General features: G+C 31.7%; 1 protein-coding gene across 1 annotated transcript; it reads left to right on the top strand.

The window, feature by feature from the left end:
• Window positions 1-978: 978 nt before the first annotated feature.
• LOC132713004 (adenine DNA glycosylase-like) lies at window positions 979-23,237 on the top strand. Its single transcript, XM_060695442.1, has 15 exons — window positions 979-1,103; window positions 4,352-4,510; window positions 4,965-5,038; window positions 6,705-6,746; window positions 11,950-12,021; window positions 13,055-13,168; window positions 13,509-13,606; window positions 14,429-14,573; window positions 15,328-15,406; window positions 16,177-16,228; window positions 17,111-17,241; window positions 17,767-17,909; window positions 18,335-18,487; window positions 20,807-20,848; window positions 21,702-23,237. The coding sequence occupies exons 1-15, from the start codon at window positions 1,067-1,069 to the stop codon at window positions 21,783-21,785; spliced, it is 1,425 nt and encodes a 474-aa protein (XP_060551425.1). The 5' UTR covers window positions 979-1,066; the 3' UTR covers window positions 21,786-23,237.
• Window positions 23,238-24,210: the final 973 nt, after the last annotated feature.

Below are 24,210 nucleotides of genomic sequence, written 5' to 3' on the forward strand. Positions count from 1 at the left end.
AACTTCACTAGAATGATCCTTGCATGTTTCTCCTTGTACCTGCACACTAACCAAATCTAACATTGACTGAGCCTTATTTCTAGTCTTACTGTCCCTGTTATTATTTTGGATTTTTCTTGTTACAATCTGGTGTAAAGCCTGGTCAATATCTTTGCGTCCTAAAAGGGAAAACAATCGCCAAAATGGTCAAAGAAACTCAGTTTAGCATCTTGTCATTAACAGTTGTTCCGGGCTGAACTACTACATGAACTATAATCTTAGAATTTGCCAGTACAGAGAGATAGATTGATGTTGTCTAGGAATTTTGTATAAGATCTATGATGTGCAAGAAGATCAACCTAGACTTTAAAACCAAAAAAAAAATTGCCTACCATTGGTCACATTTTTGTGCGCTAGATCTGCTGCAGTAAGTCTCCACCGAAGGTATTAATGTGTGGGTTCAAACCCTATCAGAGGCAAGACATTGGGTGTCCTTCAGCAAGAAAAGATCTGTATACATTTATTGCTAATCTTGTACTGGTTGGTTCTAGGAACTTATTCAAGAATTTATAATCAACTAAAATAAATTAGTAAACAATGATCACTATAAGTAGTTTTAAGTTTTCATTTAAAACAAAACACAATTGATAGAATATAATTAGGTTAACTCCGATCACATGTATCACATTCATATAAACGATTCTTTTATCAAATATAAATAAGACAATTTGTCTCATCAAAATATAAATCCGTGTTTAGGTGTATGAATAAAATGATGATGAATAAAGTGATGTTGAGTGTAGTACTTGACAACCTGAACTGAAGTTACTTAACATACCAACAGTTGAACTGATCCCTTATTAAAATGTTTTTCTTTTAAGAAAATAAAACATTAAATAATTGTCAAAAATCAAAATATGCTGCTCAAGCATGTACGCTTAAATTCTCTGAGTTCTACAATATATAAAATAATTAGAACAATAAGTAATTAATAACTGGTCCCTTTTCCCGCGAAACGCGAGTGGTCAACAAAACGGGGTTTCGATTAAGATTTCTGGTTTTACAGCAACCTTCTTTGACTTTCATCATGGTAAAAAGAAAATGTCAGTCTTCAACACTCAAAGGTATGATTTTCCTTGTCTAACAATTAAACACGTTTCAAATACTGTTACATTATGACAATTAATGACGTAGTAGTCGGATGGTTTTTATCCCAAATTTTATCTGTTTTATCACGGACTTTAAATTATGACATAAAAGTCCGTATGACAGACTATTATCCCCCTGACAAAAACAGTTGCCTATTTGAAATATGTTTTTCACCCCCCCCCCGAATTAATTATTTATTCATTTAATTGTGTAAGAAGATCTTATCATTGTAGATTTCTTAATGAAATGATGAATATTGATATTTCAATGAATTTTATTGATATTAAGCAGTTTACGACATTTCGTCGAAAGACATCTTGTCAAATACGACAGTTTGTCAAATATGACAATACACCGATAAACACTTTCCCCAACTAGCAGACAACATGCTATTCTTATCAGTAGGTTTTCGAGTAAAGATAACCGGTTGTGTATCTCACTGTATAAATCGTATGTAAAATGGGCTGACATATGCTAGGTTTAACATTTAATTTAAATACTTTGGTGTCAAAAGATATGTAATATTATATACTGTGACAAAGCTAAGATCCCAAGCTTTCCATTGATGTAATAATTTCTAAAATCGGACATTTAATCACAACAAACTATAGCGGTTTAAAAATGGCTTGATTTGTATTGTTTTAGCGTAAGAGATGCCAATTTTACTCGAAGATGAGGTAAACAACTCGTATTTTTTTCACTCGATATACCTCGGTTATTTACGTAGTTCATATGAAAAGTGTTTACGGGCGTATTGGTCGAATACGTCAGTTTGTACTGTTGTAGGCACTTAGACTGACAACTAATCGAAACTAATTTGTAACACTATGACAATTGATGTTAAATAAATTTTAATCCTACAACACTTGAAATCGCCCCCCACCATGTGTACAAATTCTGAGGCACGCTTGATGGTATGTACCGTGAGGGGTTTGACATTAAGTTAACGGAAGATAGAAGATAGACAATGATCAGCTTGGTCAAAACTACCATTAACTATAAAACAAATCAAATCAAAATTATTTATTGTCGGTATAACATATAAACATGGCACAAAAACATAAGCTATGTATAGCATTTGACCGACCATATATTGGAAAAAAATGAAATAGTTTGAACTGTTTCACAAAAAATCTTACTCCATAATTTATAAAACTATTTGGTCACATTTTAGTTTGAAGTTAGCTATACTCAGCAATGGACATTAAACCAGTTTTTTTTCTATAGTTCACATGGTGGTTGAAAATTAAGTTTTGAAGGTTATGCGTACGAAGACCAATGAGAAGATTATTAACTTCATATTGTAAGGGATTTTGATAACAGAGATTCCATGGATTTCCTTCAAACAATTGTGTAAATAAAGAATGACATATGTTTGACCTGTATTTTTTGTTTTTCTTTCTTTATTTTTCGACAAAAGTTATAAATTTTCGACAATTTTTCAATACTTTACTACTTAAATAAATTCGACCATTTGTCACAGACGACGAGATGTCTTTCAAGAAAATGTCATGTAAGCGATATTAAGCTAGAGGAGATAACTGTTAAAGATTAAACATTTCTTTACCTGGCTACATCTGACAGATTTAGTATATATCTCTTAAACAGTTATCCATGAAATTCTATAAATGACACAGTTAAATGTCATACAAATTTCTTTTAAACTTGTAAAATTTAATGTAAATTTATATCTGACTTATATATTATTTTATATATCTATTGTCTATGTAATCAAAGCACATCTTAACTATTGTATATTTGTAACTTATTGCATAAGTCACTATAATGAAATTATTTAATATTTACTTACTTTACTTAAGCCAACAAAAATATTCCTGGGTATCCTACTTAAAATGTTTTAAATTGAATGATATGTTTATTTGTCATGAAAAGTTGCTGTACATTTTAACACCCTTTTCAGGTATTTTAATCCAATCAACAACTTCTTTGTCAGAGATTAAGGTTGTAAGGTGGTGATAAGTTTATAAACACTTGCAATTGTCATAATGGTCTAGTGATAATCATTCAACTTAATTCATTTGTTAAAATAGCTAGTATAAAACTAAAGTGGTTAAAGATATGTTCTGATATGTCACAAAATATTAACTCTTTTGGTACACTTATATCAAGATATACAATAAATTATATAATACAGTTTATGTAAAATAGCATTAAAACAAAATCTGAATAAAATGAAATGTCCAGAATGATGAACTCAAAATATATAATAATCTGCTTAAAGATTCTTTTTTCCCATTAACATAACCATCTTTTAAATATCAAGAATTATCAATATTGATCTAACAATAAGAATAAAATTGGGGTGGAACAGTCTCTCTCCCCCCCCCCCCCCCCCAAAAAAAAAATAAAATAAAATTGACCAGTGCACTTGCTTTCGTCTCCATAAAATATTGGCCTAGTTAAAACGAAAATTTACTATTTTGGATATATATATTCAACATTCTAATTTTGCATCATCATTTATTTCGGGGATAATGGCATACGTCTAAGTCATTGTTTTTTTTTTGTGATAACTGAAGTAATTTTATTATGCAAATTCATGAATATAATTCAGAAAATTAGAAATTAAAACAACAAGTTGTCTGAAATATATATTAATATCTTTCTTCTGGCTTTTGAAATATGTAATTAATTGAAATTTAGTATTACTATTTTTGCATAAAATTAATGTCCAAACAATCTTAGATAACTTCAAGATCAAAGTTTTAAGCAAAACAGGAATCATTTAACAAAAGTTTTCCAATTCTTTTCTACATTTTATATTTAAAAAAAAATCAACAAATTAAAAACATTTTGAAAAATCATTCAGGGAAAGACACAATTATGATGAAAAAGCTATAATTTAATTGCCAGTAAGAAATAAACACTCACTGACAAGTGTTTTCACACCTACAATGATAAAAAGGAGGTGACCATTAACTGGTAATTTAACATATAATGTTTCAATCTACATTAAAATACAAAGAAAGTTGACACTTGAAATTGCTGTCCGGTTTTCAGAGGATTTTTTATGCATGTTGAGCATTAGTAGCCATAGAAGATTACAAGGTTTTCGGAATTCAGAAGGTCTGTTTTCAGAGTTTTTAATGTAAATACGTCCAGTTAAGAATATAATCCAAATACTTACTCATGAAGCTTTCTTTGAAATTAAAAACAAATTACTTTATCTTTATATCTGTCCATTATTTTTGTTTTAATATAGAAAATAATGGCTGTACAGTACCAGTATTTCATAACTTCACAGACGAGGAAGTTAAAGATGTGCGGGCCAGTCTTGTGACATGGTATGAGAAGAACAAGAGGGATTTGCCATGGCGGAGAAATGCAACTAAATCAGATTTAAATGAACGAGCTTATGCTGGTAAAACATTTTTCTAGTACAAAAAAGGAAACCCTTCACTTTCCTTCTCACATTAGGATATAACTCATTATTTTATCAATATTTCAAATTAGAATTTAATTAATATCTATAGTGGTTTAACGTCCTAGCTTATGGATTATTACATAAACATGATACAATTTAAGCTTTCTTAAAAATTTTAATACATATATATGTTTGACATGCAACAGAATTGTAATTAACATGTGTTAGCCCACCAAAAGAAGCATGTCAGTAAATTTTAACTACCGGTAAATTAGAATTTAAAAAGACTGGTCACTCTACTGACACAGCGGATCACATCAGTGGTTAAGTTTAATTCACAATTTAAAGAAAACAAAATTTAATGGTGTTAGAAAGTGTAATTCAGCTAAGAAAATGTTAATGTAATCTATTTCTTTAGCTCTAAAACCCCCTAGGTAATGTATTGTTTCAGTATGGGTGTCAGAGATTATGTTACAGCAGACACAGGTTGCCACGGTGATTGATTACTATAATAAATGGATGAAGGTAAGGCACTTGACTATCTATTGCTTAAATTTTATATTCTACATAGACATCTGTATTTTTTGCTTTACAGTACAAATGTATACAAGAAAAGCATTGATGCAAAGCATCAAAGGGCGTCCAAGCAAGAAATGCAGCAAGTGAAGATGAACTAGTAGACATATGATGACAAGATATTCTTATAAACTACCAGAAATGTATATCACTTATGAATGAGCGGACGAAAGACATTGTTCATTGTGAAATTTGATTGGCATGCTAGAGATTAGAATATTACTTGTTATTTCTTTATGATTGTGGTTATTAATAGCAACGGATATACATGTATACAATCATTTATAATCCATATGTGTAACGCATGATCAACACGTACCACACCTTTGTAATTGTCCCTTACTATGTTATCGCTATTAGCGAAGACCCCCTCTTAAGGTATCTGTTCACACTTAGTAAAAATATGACACTGGTTATATTACCATGTTGATCATGTTGAGCATAATTGTTTATTATACAATAATTGTAATATCAATTAATTTTAATAAAAAAAATACAAATTTTATGAATATTGTTTTCTTTTCTTTTTTGTGTTTTATGTGCTATTTTAATACTGAGTTTTTACTACTCTTTTTTATTTAAATTGTAAAATAAATTTTAAGAATTCAATTGTCATATTGATCGACGATTATAACTCAAAACTTAACTGGAAAAAGTCAGTAAATTATGGTTTATCTTTCAATATATAATTATTGTTTATTCTTAAACCATGTACATGTACATTTGTATTTTTCTTTATCATTTTTTAAATTATCAATCAATTGAATAATTCATAAAATCTAATTTGTAACTTTGAATAATTCCTCGGCATCTTTACTAAACACGGATAACAAATTAAATAAAATGTTTCAAAGTTTGATAATGTCATATTAATACCATAAAAATGTACCTTTTTCTCAATTATTGTACATATTTATTGTTTTTATCTCATATAGATAAAAAGAAACATGCTATTGTTGTTGTTGTTGTTTTTAATTGTAATGATATCAACCATCTACTCCAAAACCAGGAGAGACCGGACAATAAACGTGTGTACTATTAGCCGGTCACTAGTAAATCCCGGTCAAATAGACCGAAAATTACCGATAGGAGTGATAAATAGATATATCTATAAATAAATTTTCGGAATATTTAGGTCATCAACTGATCATTCTAGGATACATGTACAGCAATAACATACCATGATAACCCACTATGTACTACAAAATGATAAATAAAAAAACCCGAAGAGCGCGATTTATTGACGGGAAAGGTTATTTCATTTGAAAATGTTTGCATTGCGAAATTCTCCAGTTCGCTATTCATTGTAATTCATTTTTAATTAATAATCAAGCACCCTCATACCGATCGGAATGATCGGCTTTTATTATGACCGACTAAAAGGCTCGAGAAGTTGCTGTCACCCTTTCACAAAATCTGATTTCATTCCATAAGGGCGCCGCGCTTCGGCGCGGACGCCAATTATTATAATATAAAATATGTTTTGAAAGTTGAAATTAAAGATCTTTTATTATAATAAAACTCAAGGTTATTAGTTCTTTTATTTTCAGTCATAAGTTAAATTGCCATTTATATCAGTATTAAAAGAATAATAAAATAGTTGTAAATATTTCAGAAATGGCCTACACTGCAACATCTAGCTGGTGCAACACTTGAGGTGAGATTTTATTTTAATTATGTTATAAAACTTTTAAAGTGATATCACCGACATTTGTATGGAAATAAAAATGATCTCATTGGAAGGGAAATAAAAGTGATAACATAGATTATGACTGACTGATGTGATCCAATGTGAGAGTTGAATTTTCTGAGACAGAAAAGTTACTAGGTGTTCATGTTGACAATAATCTTAAGTGGAAAACCCAAGTAGACAAGACATTAAAGAAATGCAATACACAGTTGTACCTTCTTCTCCGAGTTAAACAATACCTTGATATAAATGCAAGAAAATTGTTCTTTAATGCTTATATCTTACCACATTTAGATTATTGTTGTACAGTCTGGGGGAATTGTCTCAACTCAACTCAATTTTATTTAAGTAAATAAAGGCCTCCGGCCCAAAATACACAACAGTATAAATATTATAGTGTATACATGTATTGAATGTAGTTGCATAACATATAAAATTAGAATAAAATAAGTCAAGAGCTGGTACTTTTCAACAAGTGATATACAAACAGAGATAGTTTATAAATATTTTCTTCATTTTGTGTACTCATCAGCGAATAAAAATCGTTAATTGTAGTACCATTTGAATACCAATTATAGAGATAATTATTTCGGACGTCATTATACTTAGAACATTGAAAAAAGGCATGAAATTCACAATCAATAGCAGTTACATTATTTTGGTTAAAACAAAATAAACATATTCTTTCATGAAGTGGTATATTATTTTGTCTTCCCATTTCAATCGTTAATTTGTGACAGGAACATCGAAACCTTGCAAGAGCAACCATATATTTTCTTGGAATATCACAGTAAAGATAACGTTCAGGATTTAATTGACTCTTAAAAAATTTATAATGGTAACAACGGGACGCAACATTTATATCATTATGCCATTTTTGTTCAAAACAATCTTTCAGCCGTTGACGAAAAGTTAAAATAAATATGTCTATATTTCCAATATCTTGTGCAAGCCATACATATCCAAAACCATAAGTATAAAGTAGTGATTTTACTTTTGATGCCCAACAATTTCGACCGCTCTCATCTAGGGACTTCAACATTTTTATAACATTGTCTGGGATATCTATGATCTGGCATAGTCAACAATTTACACCAGTATTTTATACAATTAACAAAATAAGTTATACACAATGGCAAACGTCCACATTCTCCTAAAACTATACATGTATTTGTTGTCCTTTTTACACTTAAATGCTTTTTACAAAATTTATTTTGAACTGCCTCGATAGAATCAACAAGTTCGTATCCCCATATCTGTGACCCATAGCATAAAATAGGTTTAACCATACTATCAAACAGAATGAAAAGTTCGTTTGTTGGAAAATAACCATATGGTTTTTTATAACTATAAATAGAAAGTATTGCACGTTGTGCTTGTGCACATAATTTATCTTGTGCTGCACTCCATGATAAACCTGGTGTAAATAAAAGTCCCATATATTTGTAAACGGAAGTAACTTTAAGAGTACTACCCCGAAAATGCCAATTTTCATATTGTCTGAGCGGTCCCCCATTTCTAAATACCATAATTTCAGTTTTATTTAAATTTACTTCCATCCCAGTATTTTTACAAAATTCATCGACAACATTTAATTGTTGTTGTAATCTAACTGCCGTTTCAGCACAACTTGCAACATCATCAGCAAACATGAGGCAAATAATATCGTGAATTTCTTGTGTAATAAAAATCCCAGAGTTACATTTATCACGAAGCATATGTGCTAATTCATCAATAAAGAGAGCAAAAATTGTGGAACTGGATTTGTCCCCCTGTCGGGTTCCTATGTTACATTTGAAAAATTCAGTTATCATAGGCCTATTTCTGGAACTATTTTGTGTATCTAAATCACAACAGAAAGTATTTCGAACCTTTACACATGAATAGAGCGAATTATACATTTTCTTTAATAAAAACAAAAATCTTCCGTTTATTCCTTTTCTTTGTAAAGCTTGAAAAAGTATCTTATGGTTAATCTTATCAAAGGCCTTACGGAAATCAATGTACAAGCAATAAAATCTACCCCCTTTTTTGGAAAGATATTTTTGCACCATAGCTTGAAGACAGAAAACATTATCAATTGCCGAATACCCAGCTCGAAAACCTGCCTGAGATTCGTCAAACTTATTGTTATTTTCAGCAAATTCATACAAACGCTTATTAACGATGCTTGAAAATATTTTATATAGTGTATTAATAAGAGAAATTCCTCGATAATTACTCGGGTCACAGGTTGATCCAGCCTTATGTATAGGACATATTATGCTAAGACCCCAAGATTGAGGGAATTCACCTGTTTCAAATATTCGATTAAAAATTAATACTAAATAAGGTGCAATACTGTTTAAACTATTCTTATAAAATTCAGATGGTATTCCATCCAAGCCGCAGCTTTTTCCGTTTGCTAACTTCCGAATAGCTAACTCGACCTCCGTTAATATAAATGGTTCGTTTAAGTTTGATATATCATGTATATTATCAACGATGACGTCATCATTATCATTATTATATTCTAAAGGTGATATATCATTATCAAACAATAAACCACGAAAATATGTATACCAATCATCGGCTCCGATACTTGAATCTATAAATTGTTTTTGTTTTGCTTGTTTAAGTTGTTTCCACATAAAACATGGATCGTTTCTATTATTAATGAGCTTTTGTCGATTTTGAGACTGGTACTGATAAAATTTATTCTTACAATAATTTTTAAATTCATTCCTTTTATCTTTATAAATTCTTAAATCAGATGCAAGGTTTGATGTTCGAAACCGTCTTAAGAATGAGTATTTCTGTCTTTTAAGTATTTCACAACGTTCATCCCACCAAGGCGGTTGCAACGTGTTTGATGAATTAGAAGCTAACATATAACGTCCAGCATTATAATATAAAGACTGAATAGTTTCAATAGCTCGGTCAATATCAACATTTACAAGACTTGTAATTAGTTGGTCATTCTCTGAAAGTAGAGCATTTATTTGCTCACGAAAATGGTCACCATGATGATCCCGCCATTTGTACATTTTAAGTTCCGATAATGTATTATTTACAACATTTGTATTACGATTTCTATCATTTAAATTATAAAATTTTAAACAACAATGCAATGGAAAATGGTCCGATTCAGTTCGATCAAGTACACTAAAGTTACATATATTTTCAAACAACTCTGACGAGGCTATCATATAGTCGACAACGGACGCTCCGTTGTTAGAAACGCACGTAAAATTTCCCTCTAAATCCCCATTAATTCTTCCATTTAAGAAATGTACATCTAAAACACAGCACAACTGTACTAGTGATTTCCCAAAATTATTTCCCCGTAGAACATCTTTACTATTTCGAAGCAGTTCAAAATAACTACCTTCATACTCAACTTCCCCAAAAACAAAATCTAAGTTATCATGTGGAATAAAGTCTAAATAATCTTTCGTTCTAGAATTTAGATCCCCTGCAAGAAATATTAAATCATTAGGAAATTCTAAAGATATTTCTTCTAAATTTGATTGTAAATAAAAAATGCCATTTCTTTCCTCCCTGGAATCGTAAATAGACGACCCTTCAGGTGATACATAAACAAAGTACATAATAACATTTTTACACTTGAAAACTTTCGAAAAATTACAATATAATACAACACAATCCTCAAAAGTGTTCTTTATACGTGTAATAATATTCAGTTTATATAAACTGCTTTTTATAAAAACGGCAATACCACCGTTATTACGTATGCTATTAGAACGTTGTGCTCTAACATGTTCATAACAGATATAAGATTCTAAAAAGGAGCTAAATTCACCAACACACTTTCCCCATGATTCACACAAATGAATAATATCAAAAGAAGAGAAAAAATGTTTAAGTTCAGCATTGTCAACATGTTTACAACGAACAGATTTTGGATATCATAAAATTTCAAAAAAGAGCTGCAAGAATCATTCTTGACAAAAGCTACGATGCTCCATCTGCTGAGTTATTTAATGAATTAAATTGGATAAAATTTGATGAAAGAATAAGATACAAAAAAGCTGTCATTATGTATAAATCTTTAAACAATGCCTCATTTCCACAGTACATGAAAAACAAATTTCAATTTATTTATCAAAGACATGAGCATAACCTTAGGTCAGCAAAAAATTTAGATTTATTTGTGCCACAACCTAAAAAAGAAATTTTTAGAAAATCTCTGACATATTCAGGCCCTAAACTATGGAATAATATCCCTCATTCTATACGTAAATCTGAAACTATTGGAAAATTTCAAGCTTCCTTTATCAGTTGGAATTTCACATAAGTACAATGTACCTTAATCTTGCTAAGTAATGTATGTATGTATTGAATATGTATTTTGTTTGAATGTACATTGTTTTCTGTTGTTGTTGTTTTCATGTATATATTATGCATTTTGTGTTTTCATGTATGTTATTTGTAAATTTCGCTGTATAACCATGATGTAAATTATGTATATTTTATGTATATTTATGTTTTGAGGCCCACATGGAAGATTGGGTAACCAAATGTGTAGCCTCAGTAAATAAAGACTTTACTTACTTACTTACTTACTTACTTATTTGTGAAAGTTTTTGCACGCAATATCTGTATAAACAGCCACTGACAGTATTCACTTCACTGACTTTAAAATTTATACAAGTTATTGAGATTATGTTAATAGTTCACTGACCTGGACAAATGGCTCTTGCATGGACTTTTGTGAATAATTTCCATTTGTGCATTATTCAGCATCTTGGTTTATTATCAGGCTTTCGGAATTGAGATTACAAAGTCAATAACTCTGCATAATGTATTTTAAGAATTATCCATCATTTCAAAGTAGAATTAAATTTGAAAATATGACTAACTTAAATATTTCTAATTTATATAATATATTTAACTTTGATATTTCTAGTTATATTTTATTTTATTAGCATGCAATACTTGGAAGAAACATTTCCTGAAATGAATGAAATGATATAATTATGTGTATATTAAATCTTAATGATGCAATGTCATTTTACATTATCAAAAATAAAAATTGTCAAGAGATTCAAATGATTTTCTGTCTTTAAATTTTCTTCTTGATATCCCTAGACTGACAATGAACAGTTTCAAGAATAGAAGCTGGACAAGTTCATTAAGTAATTTCAGGTTATGGATTGATATGTTACAGGAAGTGAATGAGATGTGGTCAGGACTAGGTTATTATTCTAGAGGTAGACGTTTACTTGAAGGAGCTAAAAAGGTGAGATTTGTTAGGGCGGTGGACTGGAAAACAAAACCTGTTTTTTTTTACATTTATGTATAAGTGTTATTGTTGCATATAATAGATCTATTGTAATATTTTGGCATTACTGTTTGAATGTGAAAATGTACTTACAAGTAGACTGAATAAAATTATCACATACTTAATTATGCTATGGGTCTCTTAAGTTATGTAGCATGATAGAATTCATCAGATTTATTGGTCAACATTAAAAATTCCATATCATGAAAAGGAGATAAGTGGTTAATTTTGGTACCTGCATATGCCTGAAGTTATAAGATGAGAGGTCACCAGCTGTAATTGTATGGAGTTCTCATTTGACAAAGTCAGCAAGTTAAAATTGTTTCTAAACAAAAAAAGACATCTTATTTTAGTAGGACATGTAAAATTCACTGTACTTAACACATATTTTTCTGAATTAAATTACAGTATTGTAGTTGCTTTTTATCTACCTACAACTATGTATGATTTTAATTATTCAGAAATTTGAAGTTTTTTTGTGTACATAATTAAAAATAAGTATTAAATGAAGAATGCAAGAAGTCGAGAAAACACCAGAAATGTCATTATGTGTGCTGAATTATTTTAAAATGTTTCAATAAGAATTTGATTTTTATTCTGTCAGTTTTTATTCACTTTCTCAAGACGATAACAGGTGCAATTGACTAGAAAACAGATGTTTTATATTAGATTACATTAATTTTTTATATCAATAACATCTGTGACATAAATAATAGATGATAAAGGGCGTCTGTTGCAAAGTGGTTATTTAAACCATGCAAGCGTTGTCAGATTCTACATGTGACAAAGCTATCCAGCTAGCTTACAGTATGTTTGGTTCTACTCAGATGCCCATTTGTGCCTGAAATAGTGTACAGAGGGCCAGTGGCACCTGAGGTCTTCCTCAACCAGTAACTCTTAACTCTAAAATCACCATATTGCCTATACTGTTTTGATGCAACGTATATTCAAAAAATATATATATATAAAAAAAAAATTTGTTTATGTTTAGGTTGTTGAAGAGTTTGATGGTGAAATGCCAAAAGATGCAGATGGTTTGTTGAAACATTTACCAGGTGTTGGTAGATATACAGCAGGAGCTATAGCTTCTATAGCTTACAATCAGGTATATGAAGCTACAATGTGGTATATGATCTTCAATTTGGTAAAATTAAATCTTGTAAAATTGGCTACAATTTAGTTAAATTAATTCTGAAACACAAAAGGCTACAATCTTGTAAATACAAAGCAACAGTCCAGTACAACTGAATCTGGTATACAAAATTCATAGTGAAAGACAATTATTCTTAAGTTTGGGGTAAAATTTTTAAAATTCCCTTATAACTATTTTATAAAGTTGATAAACAATATGCTCCAAAATGACACTGATAACAATTTATCCTATAATGGAAATAATTGTGTATATAACATTACTTTATATACACATTTCTCAACAATTATTTCAGGCAACAGGTCTGGTAGATGGTAATGTTATTCGTGTTTTATGTAGACTACGAATGATAGGTGCTGAAAGTAACAATCAAGTTGTCACGGATACGTTATGGTGAGACATGATATATTATTACAACTTGTACAAACATCTTACATTTACACTAAAATCTAAGGTATATTAGTAATGGTATTTTTGGACAGTGTTGAGGAGAAATGACTGAACATTGTTAATTTAGTTGATACAAATTTATTTTAGTTTAATTGTGTTGGAAGCTATAAGCTTATTGAAGCACTCTCGAATCCGTTCCTGGAATCAACCAGAGTACTAAGCAATTTGCCACCAAAGAGTGTAAAGTTTCTTGTTCAAGGAAACAACGATTGCCCCTGATAGGGTTTGAACCCAAACATTCAGTAATCCTTAGATTACTAGTCTGACGCGTTACTCACTCGGCCACACTGCCACTTGGTATTTTTCACTTATATATGCCAGATTATTATGATTTAATATAGTATATTTGGTATACTCTTGTACTGTAGTTTTATTATTTTCAATTAAATCATTTCTTAATTGGGTATCAATTATTTTTAGAAAGCTGTACTTTGCTGTGATTGATGATTTCAATTTCATATACTGCACATCATGGATAGAGTTAAAAAATTCCTAGTGTACATACAAATTGCTAAATTTGTTCTCTTGTAGAGAATTTTGATACATATAAAGATATTTCTAGAATAGGCTTTTAAAATTTGAAGATTTCTCTCAATGTTTCTCTAATCTCTATGACCCACTTTATTCATCATATTTTCTACATCAATTTTAGATTATTTCTGGAATGCTTTGATCTCAATTTTGCATAAGCAGATTGATATTTAATGAATGTATATATTGTATTTGTTACAATCCGATTAATTTGTGTACTTTGTTTAATTTTAGGTCATTGGTAAACAGTGTTGTTGATCCAGATAAACCAGGAGATTTTAATCAAGGTTTGATGGAGCTTGGAGCAACAGTATGCACACCAAAATCACCAGAATGCTCGGCCTGTCCACTGAAAAATAATTGCAGGGCATTTCAGCAGGTGAAGGCTATAATACTTGGTTGTGTTCTTTTATAAGTTTTATTCCTGTATTAGTTGTACATCTGTATTTTTGTTGTATTGCTGTACTTTCTTTTATTGCTGGTTGTATTCCTGTAATGCTGATTATATTCCTATATTAGTTGTTGTATTCCTGTATTAGTTGTATATTTCTTGTATGGGTTATATTCGTTAATTGCTGGTTGTATTCCTATATTGCTAATTGTATTCCCGTATTTCTGATTATACCCTGTATTTGTTGTTGTATTCCTGTATTTGTTGTATTCCTGTATGGGTTATATTCCTAGATTGCTGGTTATATTCCTACTGGTTGTAATCATGCATTGGTTGATTTGCAGGACCCATGCTGTGACTGTGCCGGCTCAAGGTCAAATGTCAGACAATTCTACGTCCACTGTATGAGTTTTATACTCCTCGAAACTTAGTCAGATACTCACCTTCAAAAATATAAATGAACCTACATTACAGCCTGTTTCATAAAGGTGGTGGGGATATTCGTCACTTCTGTGGCAACTCCAGTTTTCATGTTATTTCTTTCCAACAGAGTTAATGCCTTTAAGAAGATGCTGTAGTTGGCCATTAGCACCTAACCCCTATAGTCACATGGTTTGTTTATGACAATACTATGCAGAATCTCATAAATATCCTGTATATAGTTTTCTCGATACCTTGTGTAAAAGGGGTTTGTTTTTAAACTAGCTAATAACTGACAATGATATTTGTTTGGAATATTTAGGTTGAAAAAGATCAATTGGAAGCAGCAGACAAACTTGTTACAAGAAAAGTAGAAACAGAAATAGCTGACATAGAATGTTGTAAGTATGAGCTACTTAACAAATCTAAGGTTTGAGTGGCACCTAGCCCAGTGCTTAACAAGACAGAGCAGTTATTGAAGGATTGCCGGTCATTTCTGAGTACAGGTTGGACGAATTTGAGAGTGCTTCAATAAGCTAATAGTTTCTTACACAGTCAAACTAAAACAAATTTGTACAAATTAAACAAAAGTTTGTGTACAGTAAATCAGCAAAGTAAAAAACAATCATCATCAAAGTTAGATTCTCAAGCACATTCAACATACTGGCATATCTCATTTAACAAACCAACAGCAAATTCATTGCGTACTGGATGCAGGACGCAGAGGTAAAAAATGACTTATTAACATTAGCATAGATATTGCCGAGTGGCTTAGACTTTGTTAAAGCTCTTGTATTTTAGAATGGGCATCCCAACAGGGACTTTTGATTCTTTTATGTGAGAAAGCTATCCAACTAGCTTACGGAACATTGGTGGATCTACTCGGGTGCCAGCTCATGTCAGAAATATTGCACTGAAGGGCACCTGAGGTCTTCCTGCACAAGTCAGGCTGGAAAGTTGCCTATGACATATACTGTGTTGGAGCAAAGTAAAACCCAAACACAAAAAGTGAGAAAGAACGTAAAAGATGCATTGAACTTCCATTAATAAAGCCAAAGTTTAAATTTAGTTTAGAGGTACCTTAAACAGTATCTTCATTTATATGTATTTTCTGAAATCATTTGTTATATATTACATTGATGTTTTTAGTAACAATTTTCATATGTTTCAGTGACAACTGGTTGTCATCTGTGTTTACCTGCTACAGAAGTTTATGATTCCAGGTAAAGTTGTGTACATAACTTTTGTCAATTTATTGCAAATCACAAATAGACAAGTTTATACACATATACACACTGTTCTAGATGTGAAACTTTTTGTGTCGCCTCTATTGAGTTGTGGCGACATAAAGGGATCACTTCTCCATCGTCAGTCTGTCACAGAACTTGTCTGGACTAGTCCTCAAAAACTACTTGAGCAATTTCATCCAAACTTTATAGGAATGTGTTTTGCCCTGTTAATGATTTTGTGTCTCCTACTACACAGTAGCTTCAACATGCAAACGGCTTTACATGATAAGGCAACACATGTGATCACTTATGGCTCTTGTTTAATTCTAGAAAATTTTGATAGACTTTAATAAAAAAAATTCTTTCTCTAAGTGTTGTTTCCTTACTTTTATATGGTTTGCAATTCAACTGTCTAAAGTTTTAAGTCACCTGGCAGTGTTTTAATGTTATATAAGCTTTACTTGTAGGAGAAGAACCATATACCTGTATGTGCTTTATTACAAGTACAGGGCATTGAGGTAGAATGTTTTATCTGCAGTAAATAACTTTGATAGATTCATCTGACTATTTGATTGTATTTTAGTATTGGTGTTATGAACTATCCCCTGTACTATTGTATTTTAGTATTGGTGTTATGAACTATCCCCTGTACTATTGTATTTTAGTATTGGTGTAATGAACTATCTCCGAATGTTTTATTGTATTTTAGTATTGGTGTAATGAACTATCCCCTGTAATATTGTATTTTAGTATTGGTGTTATGAACTATCCCCGGATGTTTTATTGTAGTTTAGTATTGGGGTAATGAACTATCTCCTGTACTATTGTATTTTAGTATTGGTGTAATGAACTATCCCTTGTATTATTGTATTTTAGTATTGGTGTTATGAACTATCCCCGGAAAGGTAAGAAGAAAGCTGCGAGGGAAGAGTCTACTCTAGTTTGTATCACCTGTAAACATACCAACACAGAAGATGAATACCTTATCACACAAAGACCTGAAAAAGGTATGTATTTAATCTATTCATATTATCAAAAATTTCTTTTACAAAGAGATATTAAGCTTTAGATTTATTTTGATAGTTATAGTTTTTGCAGACATTGTTGATGTTATAATTGATAGTGTGATAATACTTTATATGTCAATTTTAAGAAACAAGAAAATGTTTTTCAGATTTTGGGAATGTTTGACAGAGTAGTTTATTTTAGCTGGAGAACAGGGAGAGCTATTGTAATCACCCTGGTGTTGGAATCACACTTTAGTTAAGTTTTTGCGTGTAAGTTGGTATCTCCAAAACTGGTAATTGTCCAAGGCTTCTAGACAGAATTCTGGCCCTTTTTGAACATAGGAAGTTCTACATTATTTAGTCTCTTGTTTTACTTTCAAGCACTGAAAATAGTTGAGCCGACTTTCTACTAACAGCTCTTGTTATATATTATTAAGTGAAACAAAGTGCACATTGCCCTAATGATGGCTGTTGTTAAAATTTATTCAATAAAACATAAAGTGCACAATGTATGTTCCACTTTAGGGTTATTAGCAGGATTGTGGGAGTTTCCTAGTTTACAGTGTAATAACACACAAGCAGGGGAAACCGAGGCATCATGTGACAGTATTTTACAGGAGAATGGTGTCATAGTAAATGGACAGCAAACATTCAAAGACTGCGGTGAGGTGAGATATTGATATAAGTGTTAGAGTAGTCTGGTGTTAAATTTCAAGAACTTAATTAGGCTGGTATTAAATTTCAATGCAGCTTTAAATTAACCGAGTTCTGATAAAAAAGATAAACAAAATCTTTAAAATAAAAAACTGTTCAGCTGATGTTAACCATCAGAATCGATGATTATAGGCATTAAGTGACATTCAAACGAGAACATGTTGTTAGAATATAATGACAGAAATATTTTGAGCGAAAAAAAATTTGGATGTCACTAGTCTCATTGATTATAAACTTCGGGTCAATAAATCTAATGAATTATTTCATTTTTGACAATGTATATGCCCATATTATTTGCAAAATGATGATACTGTGAATGGGATGATTTTACTGATGTTGTAGGCTTAATATATGTAACACATGTAATCTTATATTGCAGGTTGTTCATATATTTTCTCACATTCATCAGACATACATGGTGAAATGTCTGACTGTAAATGAGTCTAATATCACACTAGAGGACAAGTCTAAATGTAAATGGGTTACCAGGCAACAGTTTATGGAAGCTGCAATCTCAACAGCCATGAAAAAAGTATGTTGTTTTAGTATATTTTTATTTTTATGAACTTTCAAATACAGTTAACAAAGGCCTCCAATGGGAAAGTGTAAAAGTGACCTTTGTTCACAGTGGCCTTTGTTTGTGGGACAATATCATAATGTTTGATGAGCATTCCCCCCATATAATACTAGTAAATGATATGGAAGTTGTTTTTTTAACGCTTATGCCTATAAATTTATAAATACTGTTTTATCATTTAATTTAGTATAAAAGACAAAAATACAATTCAAACAAATCTATAAAGTTAATTTCTTCATAATGACTTTTTTCAATACTGGTGATGTATATTTTATAGACCTATACTTATAAAAAGAAACATGTTTCAGTCTATGCGTTATAACTTTAGCATACATATCTGCCAAATATGCTAAGAATCATAACTCTAGCATGGAAATCTGCTGAATGAATAATACATCTGTGACTAAGTGTCATAACTCTAGCATGGAAATCTGCTGAATGAATAATACATCTGTGACTAAGTGTCATAACTCTAGCATGGAAATCTGCTGAATGAATAATACATCTGTGACCAAGAGTCGTAACTCTAGCATAGAAATCTGCTGAATGAATAATACATCTGTGTCTAAGAGTCGTAACTCTAGCATGGAAATCTGCCGAATGAATAATACATCTGTGTCTAAGAGTCAATAACTCTAGCATGGAAATCTGCCGAATGAATAATACATCTGTGACCAAGAGTCGTAACTCTAGCATGGAAATCTGCCGAATGAATAATACATCTGTGTCTAAGAGTTGTAACTCTAGCATGGAAATCTGCTGAATGAATAATACATCTGTGACCAAAAGTCGTAACTCTAGCATGGAAATCTGCCGAATGAATAATACATCTGTGTCTAAGAGTCGTAACTCTAGCATGGAAATCTGCCGAATGAATAATACATCTGTGTCTAAGAGTTGTAACTCTAGCATGGAAATCTGCCGAATGAATAATACATCTGTGTCTAAGAGTTGTAACTCTAGCATGGAAATCTGCGGAATGAATAATACATCTGTGTCTAAGAGTTGTAACTCTAGCATGGAAATCTGCCGAATGAATAATACATCTGTGTCTAAGAGTCGTAACTCTAGCATGGAAATCTGCTGAATGAATAATACATCTGTGACCAAGAGTCGTAACTCTAGCATGGAAATCTGCCGAATGAATAATACATCTGTGTCTAAGAGTCGTAACTCTAGCATGGAAATCTGCCGAATGAATAATACATCTGTGTCTAAGAGTTGTAACTCTAGCATGGAAATCTGCTGAATGAATAATACATCTGTGACCAAGAGTCGTAACTCTAGCATGGAAATCTGCCGAATGAATAATACATCTGTGTCTAAGAGTCGTAACTCTAGCATGGAAATCTGGCGAATGAATAATACATCTGTGTCTAAGAGTTGTAACTCTAGCATGGAAATCTGCCGAATGAATAATACATCTGTGTCTAAGAGTCGTAACTCTAGCATGGAAATCTGCTGAATGAATAATACATCTGTGTCTAAGAGTTGTAACTCTAGCATGGAAATCTGCTGAATGAATAATACATCTGTGACCAAGAGTCGTAACTCTAGCATGGAAATCTGCCGAATGAATAATACATCTGTGTCTAAGAGTTGTAACTCTAGCATGGAAATCTGCCGAATGAATAATACATCTGTGTCTAAGAGTTGTAACTCTAGCATGGAAATCTGCCGAATGAATAAAACATCTGTGTCTAAGAGTTGTAACTCTAGCATGGAAATCTGCGGAATGAATAATACATCATTGATTAACAATCATAACTTGAGTGGTGGCGTTGCTGAGTGGTTAACACGTCGGACTAGTAATTTTAGGATTGTGGGTTCAAACCCTGTCAGGGGGAAGCTGTTGTTTCCTTGAGCAAGAGACATTACATTCATTGCTTAGTATTGGTTGGTTCCAGGAACTGATTCGAGAGTGTTTCAATAAGCTTATAGCTTCCAACACAATCAAACTATAATAAATTTGTATAAACTAACAATTATAACTAGCATGGATATTTGCAAAATGAACCATCATCACCAGTATTTTTTTACTGTCAAGAACTGTTCATAGTATAGTCTGTGTTACGGCTGGCAGCTTTTTATATAAACAGGCTTCATTGTAAAATGAAATTTTGTATTGTTTGAAAAAATAAAATAATTTTCAAACAATCGGGAGCTGATTTCGGTGAAAGGATTCTGCATATGTATCACAACATTGCTGTATCTACCAATATATATTATCTTTCAAGACAAATTATCTAACATCTGAAATTTTGTTAATTTCAGGTTTTTAAAGCATATGAAGGAGCTGTAAATGAAAACAAGAAAGTAAGTGATATTTCATCTACTTGTAGATGTATGCTGTTGTTAATAAACATTGTAGTATGTCAATATGTCCAGTATTTTTTAAACATATAATGTTTTCTTAGCTGAAGATTGATCCTGCCTTAAGTTTTAAAATTTATGCTATATAAATCAAACAAAAATTATGTGGGGTTATTATTATATAACTAATATAATGAAATTGGTTTTACTAACATAATACATGTGCTTTAGCTATGGTGGTAGTTTTATAAATTGGGTTATAGTCCCCTTATATATTCTCATGAATTTATTGACTGATTTTGATAAAAGTTTAACAATATCAGTTGATTCTTTATGTGATATAAAAAGTAAACTTGCAAGAATCTTGCTCCTTGTGACTCAGGGGTTGCCTATAATGGTCAAGGCATAAGAATTGCAGCCAACATTTATCCCTGTGCTTGGAAGAGCCAACTTAATGGGATTGAATAACTGGAGTCTATGCATCTCTAAGCTCCAGCAGGTGTGGTGGTTTTGAACCTTGATGTTGCTTTGAAATTTGTAGCATCCGAGGTAGTCCAATTGTTTTAGCGTCATAAAACCAAACATCATAATATGGACAGATTATTTCAGTTATTATAAGGCTACCTGAGGCTTTTGAATAATTTAGATGATTTGATTCATATCAAATTGAACAAAAGATGGGATTTAATTATTTAAAGACGGTATCAAGAGAAGTCTGGCATTAATATGTTGTAAATGAAATATTAAAGTTTTCTATACTTTGATGTAGAAATTAAATAATTCTTATATGTTGAAAAACTGAATATATTTGAATTACAAAAACTGAATTCTATTACACTAGAATATTATATTACAGAAAAGTTCAGTGACAAAGTTGAAGGGGAAAGAAGACAAGAACCAGAAATCTATCCAGGCTTTCTTTAAACCAAAGGTTTCCTGACAGAAATATTTGCTAGAATATACATTCTCAGTTTCTCTGGAAGAAACTAAAAAAACATTCATATTATATGTATGAATTGGTTTTATTTTTTTACCCCTGACCATCGGAATGTATCATGGTATGGCTTTGTCCGTCCGTCTGTCTGTCTGTAATTCATTGATTTCCTCAGCATGACTTTTGAAGGATTTCAGTAATAGTGTTTATATGTGACATGTAATTATGTTATATCGAAACTAAGATTAAGTTCGATTTTGGCCGCAGTCAACACATTATTATCCCCCGCCGAAAAGGCGGCGGGGGATATAGAAATAGTCTCCGTCCTTCCGTCCGACCTTCCGTCCGACATTTTTGTCCGGAGCATATCTCTAAAAGTATTTGAGTAATCAACTTGAAACTTCATAGGTGAATGGATCTCATTGAGGAAGAGTGCAGTGCACAAGAATGATAACTCTACCCTGCATAATTTTTGAGTTATTGCCCTTTGTTATTTTTCAAAATTGATTTTTGTCCAGAGCATAACTCCAAAAGCCTATAAAATATCAACATGAAACTTCATAGGTGCATAGATCTCACTCAGGAGGTGTGCAGTGCACAAGAATGATAACTGTACCTTTCATAATTTTTGAGTTATTGCCCTTTGTTATTTTTCATACTTAATTTTTCACCTGACTGGAGCATAACTCAAAAAGTGTTTGACATATCAACATGAAATGTCATAGGTGGATAGATCTTATTGAGGAGGAATGTTGTGCACAAGAATGATAACTCTTTCCTATACAATTTTTAGCTCACCTGTCACAAAGTGACAGGGTGAGCTTTTGTGATCGCTTTTCGTCCGGCGTCCGTCAGTAAACTTTTACTTTAAATGACATCTCCTCATAAACCACTAAGCCAATTTCATCCAAACTTCACAGAAATGTTCCTTTGGTGGTCACCTTTAAAAATTGTTCAAAGAATTTAATTCCATGCAGAACTCTGGTTGCCATGTCAACCGAAAGAAAAAACTTTAAATATCTTCTTTTAAAAAACCATAAGAGCTAGAGCTTAGATATTTGGCATGAAACATCTTCTAGTGAGTGTCTACCAAGTTTGTTCAAATAAAAGCCCTGGGGTCAAAATTGGCCCCGCCCCGGGGGGTCATTGATTTTCCCTATATGCATATAGTAAAAACTTAAAAAATCTTCTTTTAAAGAACCCAAAGAGCTAGGGCTAAAATATTTAGCATGAAACATGTTCTAATCTAGGTGTCTACCAAGTTTGTTCAAATAAAAGCCCTGGGATCAAAATTGGCCCCGCCCCAGGGGGTCATTGATTTTCCCTTTATGCATATAGTAAAAACTTAAAAAATCTTCTTTTAAAGAACCAAAAGAGTTAGAGCTAAGATATTTAGCATGAAACATGTTCTAATAAGTGTCTACCAAGTTTGTTCAAATAAAAGCCCTGGAGTCAAAATTGGTCCCGCCCCGGGGGGTCATTGATTTTCCCTATATACATATAGTAAAAACTTAAAAAATCTTCTTTTAAAGAACTCAAAGAGCTATGGCTAAGATATTTAGCATCAAACATGTTCTAATAGGTGTCTACCAAGTTTGTTCAAATAAAAGCCCTGGGGTCAAAATTGGCACCGCCCCGGGGGTCATTGATTTTCCTTATATGTGTATAGCAAAAACTTAAAAAATCTTCTTTGAAAAAACCCAAATAGCTAGAGTTAAGATATTAAGCATGAAACATCTTTTAGTGAGTGTCTACAAAGTTTGTTCAAATAAAAGACCTGGGGTCAAAATTGGCCCAGCCCCGGGGGTCATTGATTTTCTTTATATGTGTATAGCAAAAACTTAAAATCTTCTTTGAAAAACCCAAATAGCTAGAGTTTAGATATTAAGCATGAAACATCTTCTAGTAAGTGTCTACAAAGTTTGTTCAAATAAAAGCCCTGGGGTCAAAACTGGCCCGGCCCCAGGGGTGTCATTGTTTTTAACTATATGTGTATAGTAAAAACTTTAAAAAAAATCTTCTTTTAAAAAGCCCAATGTGCAAGAGCTTAGATGTTTAGCATGAAACATCTTCTTATTATTCTACCAAGTTTGTGCAAATAAAAGCCCTTGGGTTAAATTGGCCCTGCAACGTTGGGGGGGGGCCTATATACAGGTGAGCGACCTCAGGGCCATCATGGCCCTCTTGTTGAGTTATTGCCCTTTGTTCTTTTTCATGCTATTTTGTCCGGAGCTTATCTCAAAAAGTATTTGAGGTATCAACTTGAAACTTCATAGTTGGATGGATCTCATTGAGGAGGAGTGCAGTGCACAAGAATGATAACTCTACCCTGCATAATTTTTGAGTTATTGCCCTTTGTTATTTTTCAAAATTAATTTTTGTCCAGAGCATAACTCAAAAGGCCTTTGAGATATCATTATGAAACTTCATA

Source organism: Ruditapes philippinarum, unplaced genomic scaffold, assembly GCF_026571515.1.
Source record: "Ruditapes philippinarum isolate M1 unplaced genomic scaffold, ASM2657151v2 ctg4284_1_1_1_1, whole genome shotgun sequence".
Classification (NCBI taxonomy): domain Eukaryota; kingdom Metazoa; phylum Mollusca; class Bivalvia; order Venerida; family Veneridae; genus Ruditapes; species Ruditapes philippinarum.